Consider the following 20,073-nt stretch of genomic DNA (forward strand, 5'->3'; position numbering starts at 1 on the left):
CATGCAGTCTGTCTCTCTCAGTCCTGTCTCTGACATATCAGAGGCACTGACGCATACTGATGATGCCATTCACCAGCTGGCAGAGAGAGAGAGAGAGAGAGAGAGAGAGAGAGGACTTCCCATTTATCACATTCATTCACATTCACTCCTTTGGGCCGGAACATATATTCCGCTATATATACAGTACGCTCCCCCAATCAATATTTAGGATAAACAGATAAAGCAGTATTTTCTGCCTCCTTGCTGTTTGTGGTATAAGGAAATGCAGCCCTCCCCTCCCCCTTTGTTTCATTTTTACAAGCTTCTCCTTAATTCCTTTATGCTGATTGCGCTTATTTCTGAGTCATTATAAGCATGCACCGTCGGGCTTATTATTATTATTATTATTATAGTGTACAAAGGGTGTGGTGGACGCATTTCTTCAATGCTTTCATCTATCCATAATATACTGTATATATATATTCTATCTATTTATCCAGTAATCTGTCTGTAACCGTTGGCTAGGGTGTGGTTTGAGCTTTGTGTGCGTGCGTTGCGTGCGTGCGTGCGTGTGCAATGTGTGCTCAAAGACTACCCTTGGTGTTCTACGCTGTGTGTCCAGAGGGATCTGGCTTTCTGCTCCCAGGTCTATTGATCTCACTGAGAGTAATGCTTCTCATTCTGATTTATCTGCAGGAATACTCAAATACTCACTATGGAGGCATGGTGTTATACATACTCACTATGGAGGCATGGTGTAATACATACTCACTATGGAGGCATGGTGTAATACATACTCACTATGGGAGGCATGGTGTAATACATACTCACTATGGGAGGCATGGTGTAATACATACTCACTATGGAGGCATGGTGTAATACATACTCACTATGGAGGCATGGTGTAATACATACTCACTATGGAGGCACGGTGTAATACATACTCACTATGGAGGCATGGTGTAATACATACTCACTATGGAGGCATGGTGTAATACATACTCACTATGGGAGGCATGGTGTAATACATACTCACTATGGGAGGCATGGTGTAATAAATACTCACTATGGAGGCATGGTGTAATACATACTATGGAGGCATGGTGTAATACATACTCACTATGGAGGCATGGTGTAATACATACTATGGAGGCATGGTGTAATACATACTCACTATGGAGGCATGGTGTAATACATACTCACTATGGAGGCATGGTGTAATACATACTATGGAGGCATGGTGTAATACATACTATGGAGGCATGGTGTAATACATACTATGGAGGCATGGTGTAATACATACTCACTATGGAGGCATGGTGTAATACATACTCACTATGGAGGCATGGTGTAATACATACTCACTATGGGAGGCATGGTGTAATACATACTCACTATGGAGGCATGGTGTAATACATACTATGGAGGCATGGTGTAATACATACTATGGAGGCATGGTGTTATACATACTCACTATGGAGGCATGGTGTAATACATACTCACTATGGAGGCATGGTGTAATACATACTCACTATGGAGGCATGGTGTAATACATACTATGGAGGCATGGTGTAATACATACTCACTATGGAGGCATGGTGTAATACATACTCACTATGGAGGCATGGTGTAATACATACTATGGAGGCATGGTGTAATACATACTCACTATGGAGGCATGGTGTAATACATACTCACTATGGAGGCATGGTGTAATACATACTCACTATGGAGGCATGGTGTAATACATACTCACTATGGAGGCATGGTGTAATACATACTCACTATGGAGGCATGGTGTAATACATACTCACTATGGAGGCATGGTGTAATACATACTCACTATGGAGGCACGGTGTAATACATACTCACTATGGAGGCATGGTGTAATACATACTATGGAGGCATGGTGTAATACATACTATGGAGGCATGGTGTAATACATACTCACTATGGAGGCACGGTGTAATACATACTCACTATGGAGGCATGGTGTAATACATACTATGGAGGCATGGTGTAATACATACTATGGAGGCATGGTGTAATACATACTCACTATGGAGGCATGGTGTAATACATACTCACTATGGGAGGCATGGTGTAATACATACTCACTATGGAGGCATGGTGTAATACATACTCACTATGGGAGGCATGGTGTAATACATACTCACTATGGGAGGCATGGTGTAATAAATACTCACTATGGAGGCATGGTGTAATACATACTATGGAGGCATGGTGTAATACATACTCACTATGGAGGCATGGTGTAATACATACTATGGAGGCATGGTGTAATACATACTCACTATGGAGGCATGGTGTAATACATACTATGGAGGCATGGTGTAATACATACTCACTATGGAGGCATGGTGTAATACATACTCACTATGGAGGCATGGTGTAATACATACTCACTATGGGAGGCATGGTGTAATACATACTCACTATGGAGGCATGGTGTAATACATACTATGGAGGCATGGTGTAATACATACTCACTATGGAGGCATGGTGTAATACATACTCACTATGGAGGCATGGTGTAATACATACTCACTATGGAGGCATGGTGTAATACATACTCACTATGGAGGCATGGTGTAATACATACTATGGAGGCATGGTGTAATACATACTATGGAGGCATGGTGTAATACATACTCACTATGGAGGCATGGTGTAATACATACTCACTATGGAGGCATGGTGTAATACATACTCACTATGGAGGCATGGTGTAATACATACTCACTATGGAGGCATGGTGTAATACATACTATGGAGGCATGGTGTAATACATACTATGGAGGCATGGTGTAATACATACTCACTATGGAGGCATGGTGTAATACATACTCACTATGGAGGCATGGTGTAATACATACTATGGAGGCATGGTGTAATACATACTCACTATGGAGGCATGGTGTTATACATACTCACTATGGAGGCATGGTGTAATACATACTCACTATGGAGGCATGGTGTAATACATACTCACTATGGAGGCATGGTGTAATACATACTATGGAGGCATGGTGTAATACATACTATGGAGGCATGGTGTAATACATACTCACTATGGAGGCATGGTGTAATACATACTATGGAGGCATGGTGTAATACATACTATGGAGGCATGGTGTAATACATACTCACTATGGAGGCATGGTGTAATACATACTATGGAGGCATGGTGTAATACATACTCACTATGGAGGCATGGTGTAATACATACTCACTATGGAGGCATGGTGTAATACATACTCACTATGGAGGCATGGTGTAATACATACTCACTATGGAGGCATGGTGTTATACATACTCACTATGGAGGCATGGTGTAATAAATACTCACTATGGAGGCATGGTGTAATACATACTCACTATGGAGGCATGGTGTAATACATACTCACTATGGAGGCATGGTGTAATACATACTATGGAGGCATGGTGTAATACATACTATGGAGGCATGGTGTAATACATACTCACTATGGAGGCATGGTGTAATACATACTATGGAGGCATGGTGTAATACATACTATGGAGGCATGGTGTAATACATACTCACTATGGAGGCATGGTGTAATACATACTCACTATGGAGGCATGGTGTAATACATACTATGGAGGCATGGTGTAATACATACTATGGAGGCATGGTGTAATACATACTCACTATGGAGGCATGGTGTAATACATACTCACTATGGAGGCATGGTGTAATACATACTCACTATGGAGGCATGGTGTTATACATACTATGGAGGCATGGTGTAATACATACTCACTATGGAGGCATGGTGTAATACATACTCACTATGGGAGGCATGGTGTAATACATACTCACTATGGAGGCATGGTGTAATACATACTCACTATGGAGGCATGGTGTAATACATACTCACTATGGAGGCATGGTGTAATACATACTATGGAGGCATGGTGTAATACATACTATGGAGGCATGGTGTAATACATACTCACTATGGAGGCATGGTGTAATACATACTATGGAGGCATGGTGTAATACATACTATGGAGGCATGGTGTAATACATACTCACTATGGAGGCATGGTGTAATACATACTCACTATGGGAGGCATGGTGTAATACATACTCACTATGGAGGCATGGTGTTATACATACTCACTATGGAGGCATGGTGTTATACATACTCACTATGGAGGCATGGTGTAATACATACTCACTATGGAGGCATGGTGTAATACATACTCACTATGGGAGGCATGGTGTAATACATACTCACTATGGAGGCATGGTGTAATACATACTCACTATGGAGGCATGGTGTTATACATACTCACTATGGAGGCATGGTGTTATACATACTCACTATGGAGGCATGGTGTAATACATACTATGGAGGCATGGTGTAATACATACTCACTATGGAGGCATGGTGTAATACATACTCACTATGGAGGCATGGTGTAATACATACTCACTATGGAGGCATGGTGTAATACATACTCACTATGGAGGCATGGTGTAATACATACTCACTATGGAGGCATGGTGTAATACATACTCACTATGGAGGCATGGTGTAATAAATACTCACTATGGAGGCATGGTGTAATACATACTCACTATGGAGGCATGGTGTTATACATACTCACTATGGAGGCATGGTGTAATACATACTCAATATGGAGGCATGGTGTAATACATACTCACTATGGAGGCATGGTGTAATACATACTCACTATGGAGGCATGGTGTTATACATACTCACTATGGAGGCATGGTGTAATACATACTCACTATGGGAGGCATGGTGTAATACATACTCACTATGGAGGCATGGTGTAATACATACTCACTATGGAGGCATGGTGTAATACATACTATGGAGGCATGGTGTAATACATACTCACTATGGAGGCATGGTGTAATACATACTCACTATGGAGGCATGGTGTAATACATACTCACTATGGAGGCATGGTGTAATACATACTCACTATGGGAGGCATGGTGTAATACATACTCACTATGGGAGGCATGGTGTAATACATACTATGGAGGCATGGTGTAATACATACTCACTATGGAGGCATGGTGTAATACATACTCACTATGGAGGCATGGTGTAATACATACTCACTATGGGAGGCATGGTGTAATACATACTCACTATGGGAGGCATGGTGTAATACATACTCACTATGGGAGGCATGGTGTTATACATACTCACTATGGAGGCATGGTGTAATACATACTCACTATGGAGGCATGGTGTAATACATACTCACTATGGAGGCATGGTGTAATACATACTCACTATGGGAGGCATGGTGTAATACATACTCACTATGGAGGCATGGTGTAATACATACTCACTATGGGAGGCATGGTGTAATACATACTCACTATGGAGGCATGGTGTAATACATACTCACTATGGAGGCATGGTGTAATACATACTCACTATGGAGGCATGGTGTAATACATACTCACTATGGAGGCATGGTGTAATACATACTCACTATGGAGGCATGGTGTAATACATACTCACTATGGAGGCATGGTGTAATACATACTCACTATGGAGGCATGGTGTAATACATACTCACTATGGGAGGCATGGTGTAATACATACTCACTATGGAGGCATGGTGTAATACATACTCACTATGGAGGCATGGTGTAATACATACTCACTATGGGAGGCATGGTGTAATACATACTCACTATGGAGGCATGGTGTAATACATACTCACTATGGAGGCATGGTGTAATACATACTCACTATGGAGGCATGGTGTAATACATACTCACTATGGAGGCACGGTGTAATACATACTCACTATGGAGGCATGGGGTAATACATACTCACTATGGGAGGCATGGTGTAATACATACTCACTATGGGAGGCACAAACACCAGGCCAGGCAGCAGCAGTGGTGGAAAGCAACACAAAGTACATTTACTTAAGTACAATTTTGAGGTATTTGTACTTTTCAGTACTTTTACCCCACTACATCTCAGCGGCAAATATTGTACTTTTTCAAATGTACTAGTTACTCTAACCGCTTGACTTCAGCCCTATATATATACCGTATATATACTGTACATTTCGTCCATTTGAAAATGCGACACATTGAGAGCTTGTAGATCTGTTATTTTCAAAAAATATATATACATTTGAACATTCTGCATAAGGAGTACTTTTACCTTTACTTTGATGCCAACACTTTTTGTACTTTTTGCTCAAGTACATTTTGAATTCCGGACGTTTACTTGTAACAGACAAATTTCTATATTGCATATTGATACTTTTACTTAAGTAAGACATTTGAGAACTTTTTCCATCACTGCACCAGGCCGGGGGGAGCAGCTAGGCTACTGTAAATACATGAGTAGTACAGTGAGAGCCAGTGTACAGTACAGTACAGTACAGTATAGTAACACACACACGCACACACACACACACACACCGGTAGACGCTGCGTGGAGACTTTGGGGAGTAGGGAGGAATGTGACCTCTCCTGCCAATAATATGAAAAGAAAAAGTTCCAAGGAAAATGACAAGCGAAGCGAGAACTAGAAACATTGCACCCAGTAGAGTTCACGCTGCATTCTCCATCATCCTTGTTCCATTTTCAAGATGTGACATGACCACCAGTACCACATGACCACCAGTACCACCTGACCAGTAGTACCACCTGACCAGTAGTACCACCTGACCAGTAGTACCACCACCTGACCAGTAGTACCACCTGACCAGTAATACCACCTGACCACCAGTACCACCTGACCAGTAATACCACCTGACCAGTAGTACCACCTGACCAGTAGTACCACCTGACCAGTATTACCACCTGACCAGTATTACCACCTGACCAGTAGTACCACCTGACCAGTAGTACCACCTGACCAGTATTACCACCTGACCAGTATTACCACCTGACCTGTAGTACCACCTGACCAGCAGTACCACCTGACCAGTAGTACCACCTGACCAGTATTACCACCTGACCAGTAGTACCACCTGACCAGTATTACCACCTGACCAGTATTACCACCTGACCAGTAGTACCACCTGACCAGTAATACCACCTGACCAGTATTACCAGCTGACCACCAGTACCACCTGACCAGTAATACCACCTGACCACCAGTACCACCTGACCAGTAGTACCACCTGACCAGTAGTACCACCTGACCAGTAGTACCACCTGACCAGTAATACCACCTGACCAGTATTACCACCTGGCCACCAGTACCACCTGACCAGTAATACCACCTGACCAGCAGTACCACCTGACCAGCAGTACCACCTGACCAGCAGTACCACCTGACCAGTATTACCACCTGACCAGTATTACCACCTGACCAGTATTACCACCTGACCACCAGTACCACCTGACCAGTATTACCACCTGACCAGTATTACCACCTGACCACCAGTACCACCTGACCAGTATTACCACCTGACCAGTAGTACCACCTGACCAGTATTACCACCTGACCAGTATTACCACCTGACCAGTATTACCACCTGACCAGTAGTACCACCTGACCAGCAGTACCACCTGACCAGTATTACCACCTGACCAGTATTAACACCTGACCAGTAGTACCACCTGACCAGTAGTACCACCTGACCAGTAGTACCACCTGACCAGTATTACCACCTGACCAGCAGTACCACCTGACCAGTATTACCACCTGACCAGTATTACCACCTGACCAGTATTACCACCTGACCAGCAGTACCACCTGACCAGTATTACCACCTGACCAGCAGTACCACCTGACCAGTAGTACCACCTGACCAGTAGTACCACCTGACCAGTAGTACCACCTGACCAGTATTACCACCTGACCAGTATTACCACCTGACCAGTATTACCACCTGACCAGTAGTACCACCTGACCAGTAGTACCACCTGACCAGCAGTACCACCTGACCAGCAGTACCACCTGACCAGTAGTACCACCTGACCAGTATTACCACCTGACCAGTAGTACCACCTGACCAGTATTACCACCTGACCAGTATTACCACCTGACCAGTAGTACCACCTGACCAGTATTACCACCTGACCAGTATTACCACCTGACCACCAGTACCACCTGACCAGTAGTACCACCTGACCAGTATTACCACCTGACCAGTAGTACCACCTGACCAGTATTACCACCTGACCAGTATTACCACCTGACCACCAGTACCACCTGACCACCTGACCAGTAGTACCACCTGAGATGACCAAGTCATTTCCTCATCTTCTTAAACTAATTTAAAATGGCCTTTAAAAAAGGTTTCCAGGTTTCATTTAAGTGATTCTAAACAAAACTACATGATATTTCTTAATCATTTCACCAAAAATGTTTTATTACAATTTATGTCTATTAATATAAATAACACTGTCTGTCAGTTATGTAGCATAATATGATTAAATTGAATTAAATAGGATTAAACCGTAGACTTAAACTTACTGACTTACTCCTGATGACGTCACAAAACCGTTGATTTAGGCCAAAGAATGTCCTATTTTAGCCTAAATCACACTAATGTTACTAAAAGGGGCGGGGCGCTGATCAGCACAGGACTTTGGCGACTTTACCAGAGGTGGCTGCATGTGTTGGTGACGATTTTGAACTTGATTGTGACCTTTTTACCTTTTGGCCTTTTTATTTCGACCCACGTGTTCATAATCTCCTCAAGGCGGTGTCTTATTCATGAGAATCCACCCATCTGTTCTCCATTCTTGACCTTGCTCTTTTGACCTTGTTGATCCAAAAGATAATCAACTCTTCCTGGCAGCCTAATGGTCAACTCTTCCTGGCAGCCCTAATGTAATGGTCATTCTCAATTCCCACCAAGTTTCATGAAAAGTCCAGCCATCTGTTCTCCAGTAACAAACAAACAGACCTAACCCCCGTCCAAGAGCATCGGAAAATATCAATAAACTAATAAACTGAGTTTAGCCACACTAGTTGAACTGTCTTTATCTTTCTTGCTTTTTCATTCCGTTCGTACAGATCCTTTTTTTTTAAGTTTCCTGCATGTCATCCAAATAGCTGCTTTGTTACACTTCCATTGTTGCAATCACTTAGTCTCACTTCTCTCACTTCTCCAGTTATGTTTATCAACGTCATCATCATACTATCATCATCATCATCATCATCATCATACTATAATTCTAACAATTGTCTGTGTGTGTGTGTGTGTGTGTGTGTGTGTCTGTCAGAAACAGTGCCGTAACTCCTTACTGCCTGCACCAATCACTCCCACTTTTCACACAGGCATTGACCATATGCATATGGAGGGCGTAACGAAGCCCTTTTTTCGATTTGACACATTAATGATTATTAATTAATTTAATAGTCAATTACAAACGCACCCGGGCGCAGTACCCTTCACGGGGGGGGGGGGCAAATATCTCACAACGGGTAAGGACTAGTAATGATAACCGACGGAGGAATGGATGTAAACTAGTTTTCTTCAACCAAGGCCCATTATTTATTTGGCAATTGATCCACGACCACCATTTGATGAGATTTAGCCTCTCAGACCCAATACTAAAGAATATTTTGTTATCGTTCGTTGACACTCAATTCTATGCAACAAAATAACAATTCTTCTACATTCTCTAATGATCTTGTAAATTACCCTAAGTAATGCAGATGTTTAACAATAATGTAACTCTTGAGAGTGTAAAATGAAACCAAATACTTTTACGCTCTCAAGAGTTAAAGATCTATAAGGGTCCATTTGGTTACCAGCTCTCCATCATTTTGCTGGGGACCACCTGGAAGCCCCTCAAGGACCACTCACTGGCGGTCCCCGGACCACTAGCCTCGGTACACAGGCTTTTATTTATGTTCGCATGATTCGGCTCAAAAATGAAATCCTGGGCGAACAAGACACATTTCCTGGTCTGGAAGTGGGAGTGAACGACGGTTCAGAGGGGTGTCGCTCGAAATAATGTGACGTCATTTTTGCTGTTTTCTTTTTTACCGGGGAGGGGAGGGGTGGGGCGGGGGAGGGCACTCAGATCGGTGAACCAATAATCATCCAGCGCATTGTCCATGCGCTCCCCGCCCCTCCCTACCAGAAAGCACGCTGGCCACGGGGACGTGCACACAAGGTGGCTTCATCCCTTGCCTTTTTACCCGTCTGTTAACCCATTCTGAACGGGAACCCATTTTGGTGTCGGCATCATGTCGTGCTTTAGCCATTTAAAAATAGCAGATCTACAAGCTCATATCGCGCCACCGAGTGGCGCGATACGAGCTTGTAGGTCTGCTATTTTTTGAAAAATCGAAGAACGACTGACATTTTTAGAATCTGATCTCAGGTCAGAATGGGTTCATCAGACCAGTGTGTGTCCAGTGGAAACCTCGTATGAATCTGATCTCAGGTCAGAATGGGTAAAACAACTGCCCTTTCCAGACCACGAGTGCAGCATTCACTACATGGTGAAAGAAATGCAAATGCCATGCCATGCCGGAAGGCAAAAAGTCTCCTGAACGTGAACACAGTATCTGGTATTGAACTAATTTTGTTTAGAAATACATGTTGTACACCATGTACCGCATCTCCACTAGCTAAAGAGTGCTTTCGGGGTTGCGCCCCGAAAATAGCTGATCTATAAGCTATTTTATGTGAAGCAGTGGAAATTGAGGGCAAAGGAGAATTATGATTCACAAACACACAAAAGTGGAGCTATAGCTGGAAGAGAGACTTGTTGTTCGCCTTAACCAATGAGGATGGAGTCTGAGAAATCTGAAAGACCCGTTTCGTTGAATGGCTCTAGAGAGACTGTGTACCAATTTGGTGTACTGTGCAAAACTTGTTTTGCACAAAGCGGCCTCCTGGTGGCGCTATAACAGGCCGTTCTGGAAATTTTGGGGCAGAGGTTCATCGTTGGCATCCAGGGAGTGTGTGTGCAAAATTTGGCATCGACCGGGTTAACAGTGCGGGAGATTAGCTGCTCACGGACACACACACGGACGGACGGACGGACGGACGGACGGAGTGCAAAACATACTCTCCCCCCATGCCTTCGGCCTGGTGGAGACAATAAGTGAAACAACAAGAAATTAAAACCTCATGTGGTTTAAAAACGGACCCGTATGCAGTATGCACATGCAGAAGGATTTCTAATACATATTTTGCATGAAATCTGGGAATTGGCTCATAATATCATTCATTCATTTGACATGAGCGAAAATTGGGGAGCAATGGTCTTCCTTCTTGTCAATCGCACGCAGTGTTGGTCATTCGGAGAGGTCAACAAAGCGTCTTAACCTCATTAAGGACTGGGAACGCATGTGTCACCTTAACAACTTTTAACCATTTTAGCTTGTAGATCTGCTATTTTTGAAAAATCGTGAAAATGTGGTGCAAATCTTTGAATATATATTCCTTCAGAGCGAACGTTTTTAACTCAAACTCAAAATGACACTTTGTATGTTGGCTGTAGTTTCAGTGTCACTTTACAGTGGATTGTCCCTCGTCAACAGGTCACACAGTCAAAGCTGTCACTGTCACAAGTATTACACAATCGTCTAATCGCAATTATCTGAGATAATCGCAATAGTTTTGTCATAATCATTTCCATGTTCATACATTATAAAAAGCTGAAATTGCAGATCTACAAGCTTACAATGTGCCACTTTGTGACGCGTTGTAAGCTTGTAGATCTGCTATTTTTAGATCAGTTTTAGTATAAAAACAATGAATGTCAGTCATTTTTTTGTATATTTCAGTTATTTGTCTATCTGCCCTGTGCATTTTTTGATTACCAGACAAACGGAAATGTAGTCTTTATTCATATTATGTTCCAATGTTCAATGCCAAAAACAACAATTAAATCGTTATTGCAATTAGCCCTTCGCCAAACCCCACCCCAAAAAGCAATTGTCCAATGCCAATCCAAATAGTTTAGCAACTGTTACTATGCAGGTCAAGCTTTCGCCACCTCATAGCTGTCAATGTTATTTTGCATGGCTGTGGTGTTGACTTAACGTCACCCAGGTGATGGCAATACTACTAATGACAGTAGTCTTACCGCGCAACAAGAAAACTCCTGTCAGCCGGTCGTTAAAAGTTGATTTCTCCATCTGTCATTTCCTCGTATTTCTAGTTCATTTAAATAATGTCATGCACATTTGCCCAGTGCATGGCATACTGCAGGCCTGGTTGACTAGATTTAAGAAGACATTTTGAAGGTATTGCTTCTGAAATGATCCATTATTTATATGGAGAAATCCCGTCTCCATCTCAATGGGAAGGACAGCTTGACCTGTCTCTTCGCTGCTAACGTGCCTATTGGACAAGGACGGGTTGGGGAGGGACTTAGCGAAGGGCTAATTATTTGTGTAAAATTACTCGTCGGTTCGTGATGGTCACTTGTGGTCTCACTCCTCCCGTCTCTGTTTGTCTTTCAGAGCAAGGACAAATTGGCATCCATATGTCTCACTGTGTCTCCGTTTGTCTTTCAGAGCAAGGACAAATTGGCATCCACATGTCTCACTGTGTCTCCGTTTGTCTTTCAGAACAAGGACACATTGGCATCCAGATGTCTCACTGTGTCTCTGTTTGTCTTTCAGAGCAAGGACATTGGCATCCAGATGCACGAGGAGCTGGTGAAAGTGACCAATGAGCTGTACACTGTAAGTACAACTTCTCACGGCCTCTTTTAATTGGAACACTGGCTCTTTTTTTCCATTTCCTGAATAGTACGAGTTTTGGACATGAAAGATTTCCACCCGACGGCTTCGATATCCTATCATTAAACCCTATCGTTCTCATTTCCTCTTTTCTCTCTCACGCCTTCCTTCTCTCCCAAACACAACGCACTTCAGAGTTCTCCACTGTTGCTTACTTTAACACTTCCTAACATTTTTAGTCTAGTTTTTATTTGTTGACGAAATTGTCAATATATTTTGTCTTAGCTTTAGTCACCATAGCTTAGTTTTCATTTAGTTTCCGTCAAAGGGTAGTCGTTTTTCATCACAGTATCAGTCTCTATAGCAATCCAGGTATAACCCATTATGAGCATGAGCCATGTCAGCCAGGACACCTTTAACCCCATTCTGACCGGGCACCCGTTTTGGTGTCGGCATCATGTTATGCTTTAGCTATTGAAAAATAGCAGATCTACAAGCTCATATCGCGCCACCGAGTGGCGCGATACGAGCTTGTAGGTCTGCTATTTTTTGAAAAATCAAAGAACGACTGACATTTTTTTAGAATCTGATCTCAGGTCAGAATGGGTTCATCAGACCAGTGTGTGTCCAGTGGAAACCTCGTATGAATCTGATCTCAGGTCAGAATGGGTTATAGAGCTGCACCAGCTGGATGGTTTTTAGCTGATCATCCATGATCGACGACCAGTCAGTCAGTCAGTCAGCCAGCCAGCCAGCCAGTCATATCTCATAAATGGGATTTTCTTGGTATGGTGAAGTAAACAGGGCTTGTGTCAGAGTGGTCAACACTCTGGATTTTGCTGCACAGATTGATGGCTTTGAAATTGTTTTTTTGGAGCGGGTCCTAACTAACCGCTCCAATGACTGTCTGTCTGTCTGTCTGTCTGTCTGTCGTACAACCCATTGCAGCTGATTGGGGTCGCATTCGGGTCACACACACACGCAATTCTGGGTTGTTTATGAATTGATTCAGTGTGTATACCCGTACGTGTGTTTTGCATTAGTGAAAAAAAAAAAAAATCATTTCACTTTCATCTCTCCCCCTTGCTTTTCTCTTTCAGACATGCATGTGTATTGTGTATCACACACACACACACACACACACACACACACACACACACACACACACACACACACACACACACACACACACACACACACACACACACACACACACACACAGTCGCACACACACCTCTATTTCTCGTTCCTTCTGCAGAGCAGTGTCTGTGTTTAGTACAGATGATGATGATGATGATAAGGGAGCACGAGGTACTGTACTGTACTGTACTGTAGGCCGTCGTTATGATGGAATGGAACATTGCGTCTCTCTCTCCAAGTGGGCCAGTTGTACTGTACGTAGTATGAGACGAAATCACTTCCACATTGAAGGCTGCTCTCTCTCTCTCTCTCTCTCTCTCTCTCATGCATGGGCCCTCGGTGTCAGGAATGCAAGGTCTCTCGGTCCTTCACCGTGCTTATAGTCCTGAGACCAGGTTTATTTTTGAAAATGGCTGATCTAAAAGCTCACAATGCGTCGCATCGTACGAGAGACCAGCGGCTCTTTTCCAATGGCCGAAATGTATACAGACTGAGCTGAGGTGGTTCATTTATGTTTTGTAATAATAATACAAAGACTATACTAGTCACTAGTACTAACTAAAGCTGTCAAATAATTGTAGTGGAGTAAAAGTATAATATTGGAGTAAAAGTACAGAAACTCCAGTAATGTAAAAGTGTCTCAAAATGACAAAACTTTACTTACTGCAAGTAGTACATTATGTGAGTGAAATGTTACTTTACAGTTTACACCCACTGCCTGTCGCACACGCACGCACACACACACACACACACACACACACACACACACACACACACACACACACACACACACACACACACACACACACACACACACACACACTACTTGTTCACACGATCCCTCCTCTCTGGATAAGGCTGTATACAGTATGAGGTTCCTCTCAACCTGCCTTCAGTAACACACACACACACACACACACTGGAGCCATAAGATCTGCAGTGACGGGGCTGAGAGGACAGACTGTGCCCCCCCACTGTGAGAGACTTAACCCATTCTGAACGGGCACCCGTTCAATGCTTTAGCTATTGAAAAATAGCAGATCTACAAGCTCATATCGCGCCACCGAGTGGCGCGATACGAGCTTGTAGGTCTGCTATTTTTGAGAAATCGAAGAACGACTGACATTTTTGTCTCCACCAGGCCGAAGGCATGTGGGGAGAGTATGTTTTGCACTCCGTCCGTCCGTGTGTCCGTCCGTGTGTGTGTGTGTGTGTCCGTCCGTCCGTCCGTTAGTAGCTAATCTCGGCCACCGTCAACCCGGTCGATGCCAAATTTTGCACACACACTCCCTGGATGCCAACGATGAACCTCTGCCCCAAACTTTCCAGAACGGCCTGTTATAGCGCCACCAGGAGGCCGCTTTGTGCAAAACAACTTTTTGCACAGTACACCTACAGATTTTGTCCAAACATCACGCAAATTGGTACACAGTCTCTCTACAGCCATTCAACGAAACCGGTCTTTCAGATTTCTCAGACTCCATCCTGATTGGTTAAGATTGGCTTCCAAAGTTCACAGGAGTGCTCAGTTTCTGCAATGCTGCAAATCATGAACACATCGCGTGATTTCCTTGAAATTGTGCACCCACATTCCCACTAGGCCGAGGACGAAATGCCACATGAACAATTTCAACTCAGCCTCAAGGTGGCGCTAGAACTGGCCGAAAAGTGTTTTTACCTCTAACTGCACGAATCTGTGGATCACTTTGTATGCCAACTCCCTAGAGGCCAAGGAAAAACCTTTGTCTGGAATTTTTCACATCTGCTCTTTATAGCGCCACCAGGAGCCCCACATATGTAAAAAACATTTTATATTATTACTCCTTCAGATTTTATCCAAATTTCACGCAAATCGGTACACATGATCTCCATAGTCATGTGATCAACACAGGTTTGTTTGATTTCTCATATTCCATCCTGATTGGCCACGATTGGCTCCTACAGTTTTCAGGAGTAGCAAATGGCCACAACTCGGCAGCGTCCGATTGCGATGAAACTGTGCACGCATATTCCCACTAGGCTGAGGAAGAATCCTGGTGGAGACCTGTGCCGATTGGCACTTTATCTAGTTAGAATCTGATCTCAGGTCAGAATGGGTTAATCAGACCAGTGTGTTGTCCAGTGGAAACCTGGTATGAATCTGATCTCAGGTCAGAATGGGTTAAATCCTGCATAAGCACGGTGCTCTAGCCTGGACCAGCTCCAGGGAGCCTCAGTGACTCAGTGCTGCCCCCACAGGAGGGACGCCGCCGGTGGAGATGGCTCAGCAGCAACCTCTGACACATGACTTATTCATCTCAGCAATGTCACATAAGAGGGGAAGCACCAAAGGGCATACCGTACAGTACAGTATGATGCCTCCTGTCTGTGATCACGCCATCTGTCCATTTGGCCAGCACAGCAGAATAACGCTGGTCAGGGAGGGAGGGAGGGAGGGAGGGAGGGAGGGAGGGGCTGATAATTACTATAGAAATTCATATTATGTTAATTAGATTCCTGCTTGTTTTAGATACATGCGGTACATGGATGGACCAAACACCTTGAAAGTTGGCACTTCAAACTATAATGTCTGCACACACACACACACACACACACACACACACACACACACACGCATGCATGCACGCCGCGTGCGCGAGCACACACGCACGCACGCATACGCACTACACCGTGCACATTGACCCTCTACTCCTACTGTATGCACTATACCAGACATTATGTGACAGCTCACAAATTCCCAACATCGGTGGCTCGCTCCATCTGCCCTTCTTGACTCTATCTTGACAGGTTTGTGCTATGAGGGACCTGGATGTACAGCACTGTAATGTTTATGAATGAGACAGACATTGCCTTGTATGTTTGTCCCTGTCAGCTGGCTGGTGACTGCTAGCCTCTCCTTGTGTTTGACTGTTTGTCCCTGTCGGCTGGCTGGTGCCTGCTAGCCTCTCCTTGTGTTTGACTGTTTGTCCCTGTTGGCTGGCTGGTGCCTGCTAGCCTCTCCTTGTGTTTGTCCCTGTTGGCTGGCTGGTGCCTGCTAGCCTCTCCTTGTGTTTGTCCCTGTTGGCTGGCTGGTGCCTGCTAGCCTCTCCTTGTGTTTGTCCCTGTTGGCTGGCTGGTGCCTGCTAGCCTCTCCTTGTGTTTGTCCCTGTTGGCTGGCTGGTGCCTGCTAGCCTCTCCTTGTGTTTGTCCCAGTTGGCTGACTGGTGCCTGCTAGCCTCTCCTTGTGTTTGTCCCAGTTGGCTGACTGGTGCCTGCTAGCCTCTCCTTGTGTTTTGTCCCTGTTGGCTGGCTGGTGCCTGCTAGCCTCTCCTTGTGTTTGTCCCTGTTGGCTGGCTGGTGCCTGCTAGCATCTCCTTGTGTTTTGTCCCTGTCGGCTGGCTGGTGCCTGCTAGCCTCTCCTTGTGGTTTGTCCCTGTTGGCTGGCTGGTGCCTGCTAGCCTCTCCTTGTGGTTTGTCCCTGTCGGCTGGCTGGTGCCTGCTAGCCTCTCCTTGCGTTGGGGGTCCGTTGGGGCTTCTTCCAGCAGCGGTGTGTGTTTCAAGGTCGTTCAGAGACACTGTGGAACAGAGCTGTGTCCTGATCCTCAACCATGTTGTCAATCAACCAACTGATGTTGTGTTGTTTAGCACTGCAATGTGTTTTCAACCTTCTTTCATATCAAGGCCCATTATTTATTGGAGCCACGGACCTCTCAGACCGAAGACAGAATATTTTGTTGTCGTTGGATAAGATTTTGCCCACTATTCCATTCTGTATTGATGTTACCGTGGGAGAGACAACAGGCAAACGTTGATCAAAATAACAATAATTCTACATTCTCTAATTGTGTAGACTTCTTGTAAATTAAGTAATGCAGATGTTTAACAATAATTTAACTCGAGGGCATAAAATGAAACCAAATGGACCACTAGTTTATTAGTATTAGAGTTTTAGAGTATTTTATGATTTATTTAAATCGTATTACAGTAAGTAAACAGCACAGCTTTGTTGAGATGTTTATTTTGTATTTTCTGTATTTGTCTAAATGACAATCTGTCTCGAAAGGCGTTTTTTTGCACAGTGAGAGATGGAGCGATTTAAAGCTGTTGTCGGAAGCTATACTTCAAACCGGTTAACCCATTCTGAGACTGAGAAAATACCCGAAAGCGAGATGTAATCTTATTCTGTCATATAGATGGAAATATCAGATTTAGCAATTAAGTTAGAAGAGACACAAACTGTTTTCCGCAGAGGAAAATTGCAATTGCATGATTCGACTGACCGTATGAAACGTCGTCATAATGATGCCGGGAGATGCCGGGCGGAACGAAAGCTCCCTAACGGAAAGGATGATGTGTCCAAAACGCAGTGGCCGTGCTCCTCAGAATCACCACGGCGTGTCTCCTCATCTGTGATATCTTGACATATCAACTTAATATTCACACGCCCCCATTCTCACTCGGTTAGTTTATTTATTTATGAACTGTAAATGAAACAATGAGAGACAATGAGCAGGAACGGGCTCCGCATGCTCTCCTGGAGCCCACTTTGCATATTGATGATTGATTGAATACTGTATAGCTGTATAGCTTCTGACCGGGCACCCATTTTGGTGTCGGCATCATGTCGTGCTTTAGCTATTGAAAAATAGCAGATCTACAAGCTCATAGCGCGCCACCGAGTGGCGCGATACGAGCTTGTAGGTCTGCTATTTTTGAAAAAATCGAAGAACGACTGACATTTTTAGAATCTGATCTCAGGTCAGAATGGGTTCATCAGACCAGTGTGTGTCCGGCGGAAACCTCGTATGAATCTGATCTCAGGTCAGAATGGGATAAAGAATGTCAGGCCGGAGGCTTATGGATTCACAACATTCTTACATGACGAGTGGTATTTATTTGATGATCATTCAATCAGCAACAAAATGTAAAATCAATGTGAGTGTTGTGTTGAAATCGGATGTATTTTTATATTGCAATCAATGTGCACCGCACATCTACTGTAGGCAGGCGCATCTTAATCACAATAGTTTGCTGTCTAATAATAGTAAAGCAATATCCACAAATGGGTCCCAACCCAGTAGAAAAGGAGGCACTGGAGCAACTCAGACAGTTTAAGCCCTTATTTTATTATCAGGAAAAAGCGACAACGTTTCGATGTTTCAGTTACAACCCAGCGTTTGGGACCCAGTGATCTACAACAATGTGGGCTGGGCGTAAAAATGATAACTCCGTAAACTGCAGAAAACGGCAATGATAAACCCGCTGCTCCTTTGCACCGTCTCGTGCCGGGCAGAAGATATAGATCTATATAATGCTCATATTGATTATGAGCATATTTACAGCTGAGTTTAAGCATTATTCCAGGAAGAAAATATTTTGTGGTTGGGGTTCATTCCATCAACTCACCTTCTACGAGGTAGACTCGCATCATAAAACAACAACTACTACAGCAGCGTGTTGCCAAGTTGCCATCTGTAAAGCTAGCATCTTTCCAGTTGGAGTAGAGAAAAGGTTTGACAGCTTGGAGAGTTCACCTAGTTTTTGACTTCCACTGTCAGCCCTGGCTGTCACTAATAAATATATATTTATTCATTTTACTTTGATGTCTTTCTTGTAACAATATTTATGATGTTTTTTTGGAAAGTATCTGTTGAAGCCAAGGTTTGTAAGATGAAAAGAGCCTGCTCTGGTGGCAGCCTTTTAAACCACTTAATCCATTTTGGGCGGGAACCCCTTTTGGTGTTTTAAGCATTATCTTATACTTTAGCTGTTGAAAAATAGCAGATCTACAAGCTCGTAACGAGCTTGTAGGTCCGCTATTTTTGAAAAATCGTGAAAATGTGGCCCAAATGTTTGAATATATTTTGCTTCTGGGGGGGTCACTGGAACAACATATTTTCAGATGGTGGTCGGCGACCAATGACATGGGGGTCCTTGACGTGAAAATGTTTGAGAACGAATGGCACAGAAACATGGGTTTTTCAGAAAACTGTCAGGATTTAGAAGGCATTTGTAGAATCGTCCTCAGGCCTGACATATTGCATGATGAATAGTGAACATATAGCCAACCGACGAGCTCAGAACACGTCAATATATGCGATGTGTTGTGAGCTTGTAGATCTGCAATTTTTTTGTCGTATACAGTCACTGGAAATAATTGGCCTTTTTTTTCCTAGGTTCTTTCTTGTTGCCCTTACCTATTTGCATCCGTGGGATGCTCCTGGCCTGGGTTATATATATATATATATATATATTCCTAGAGATAAAAGAAAGAAACCCCGCTGCTTAAATGCAGTTCCAAGTG

At 43.7% G+C, this 20,073-nt stretch overlaps 1 protein-coding gene across 1 annotated transcript in view; it reads left to right on the plus strand.

The window, feature by feature from the left end:
- The window catches only part of srgap3 (SLIT-ROBO Rho GTPase activating protein 3), a 120,079-nt gene that overhangs the window by 43,925 nt on the left and 56,081 nt on the right, over positions 1–20,073 (plus strand). Inside the window, exon 4 of the mRNA XM_083771828.1 lies at positions 12,591–12,653. Coding sequence (XP_083627954.1) covers positions 12,591–12,653 — 63 coding nt within the window. The remainder of the gene's footprint in view (positions 1–12,590; positions 12,654–20,073) is intronic.

The sequence above is a fragment of the Protomyctophum parallelum genome (assembly GCF_964188405.1).
Source record: "Protomyctophum parallelum genome assembly, chromosome: 8".
In the NCBI taxonomy this organism is placed as follows: domain Eukaryota; kingdom Metazoa; phylum Chordata; class Actinopteri; order Myctophiformes; family Myctophidae; genus Protomyctophum; species Protomyctophum parallelum.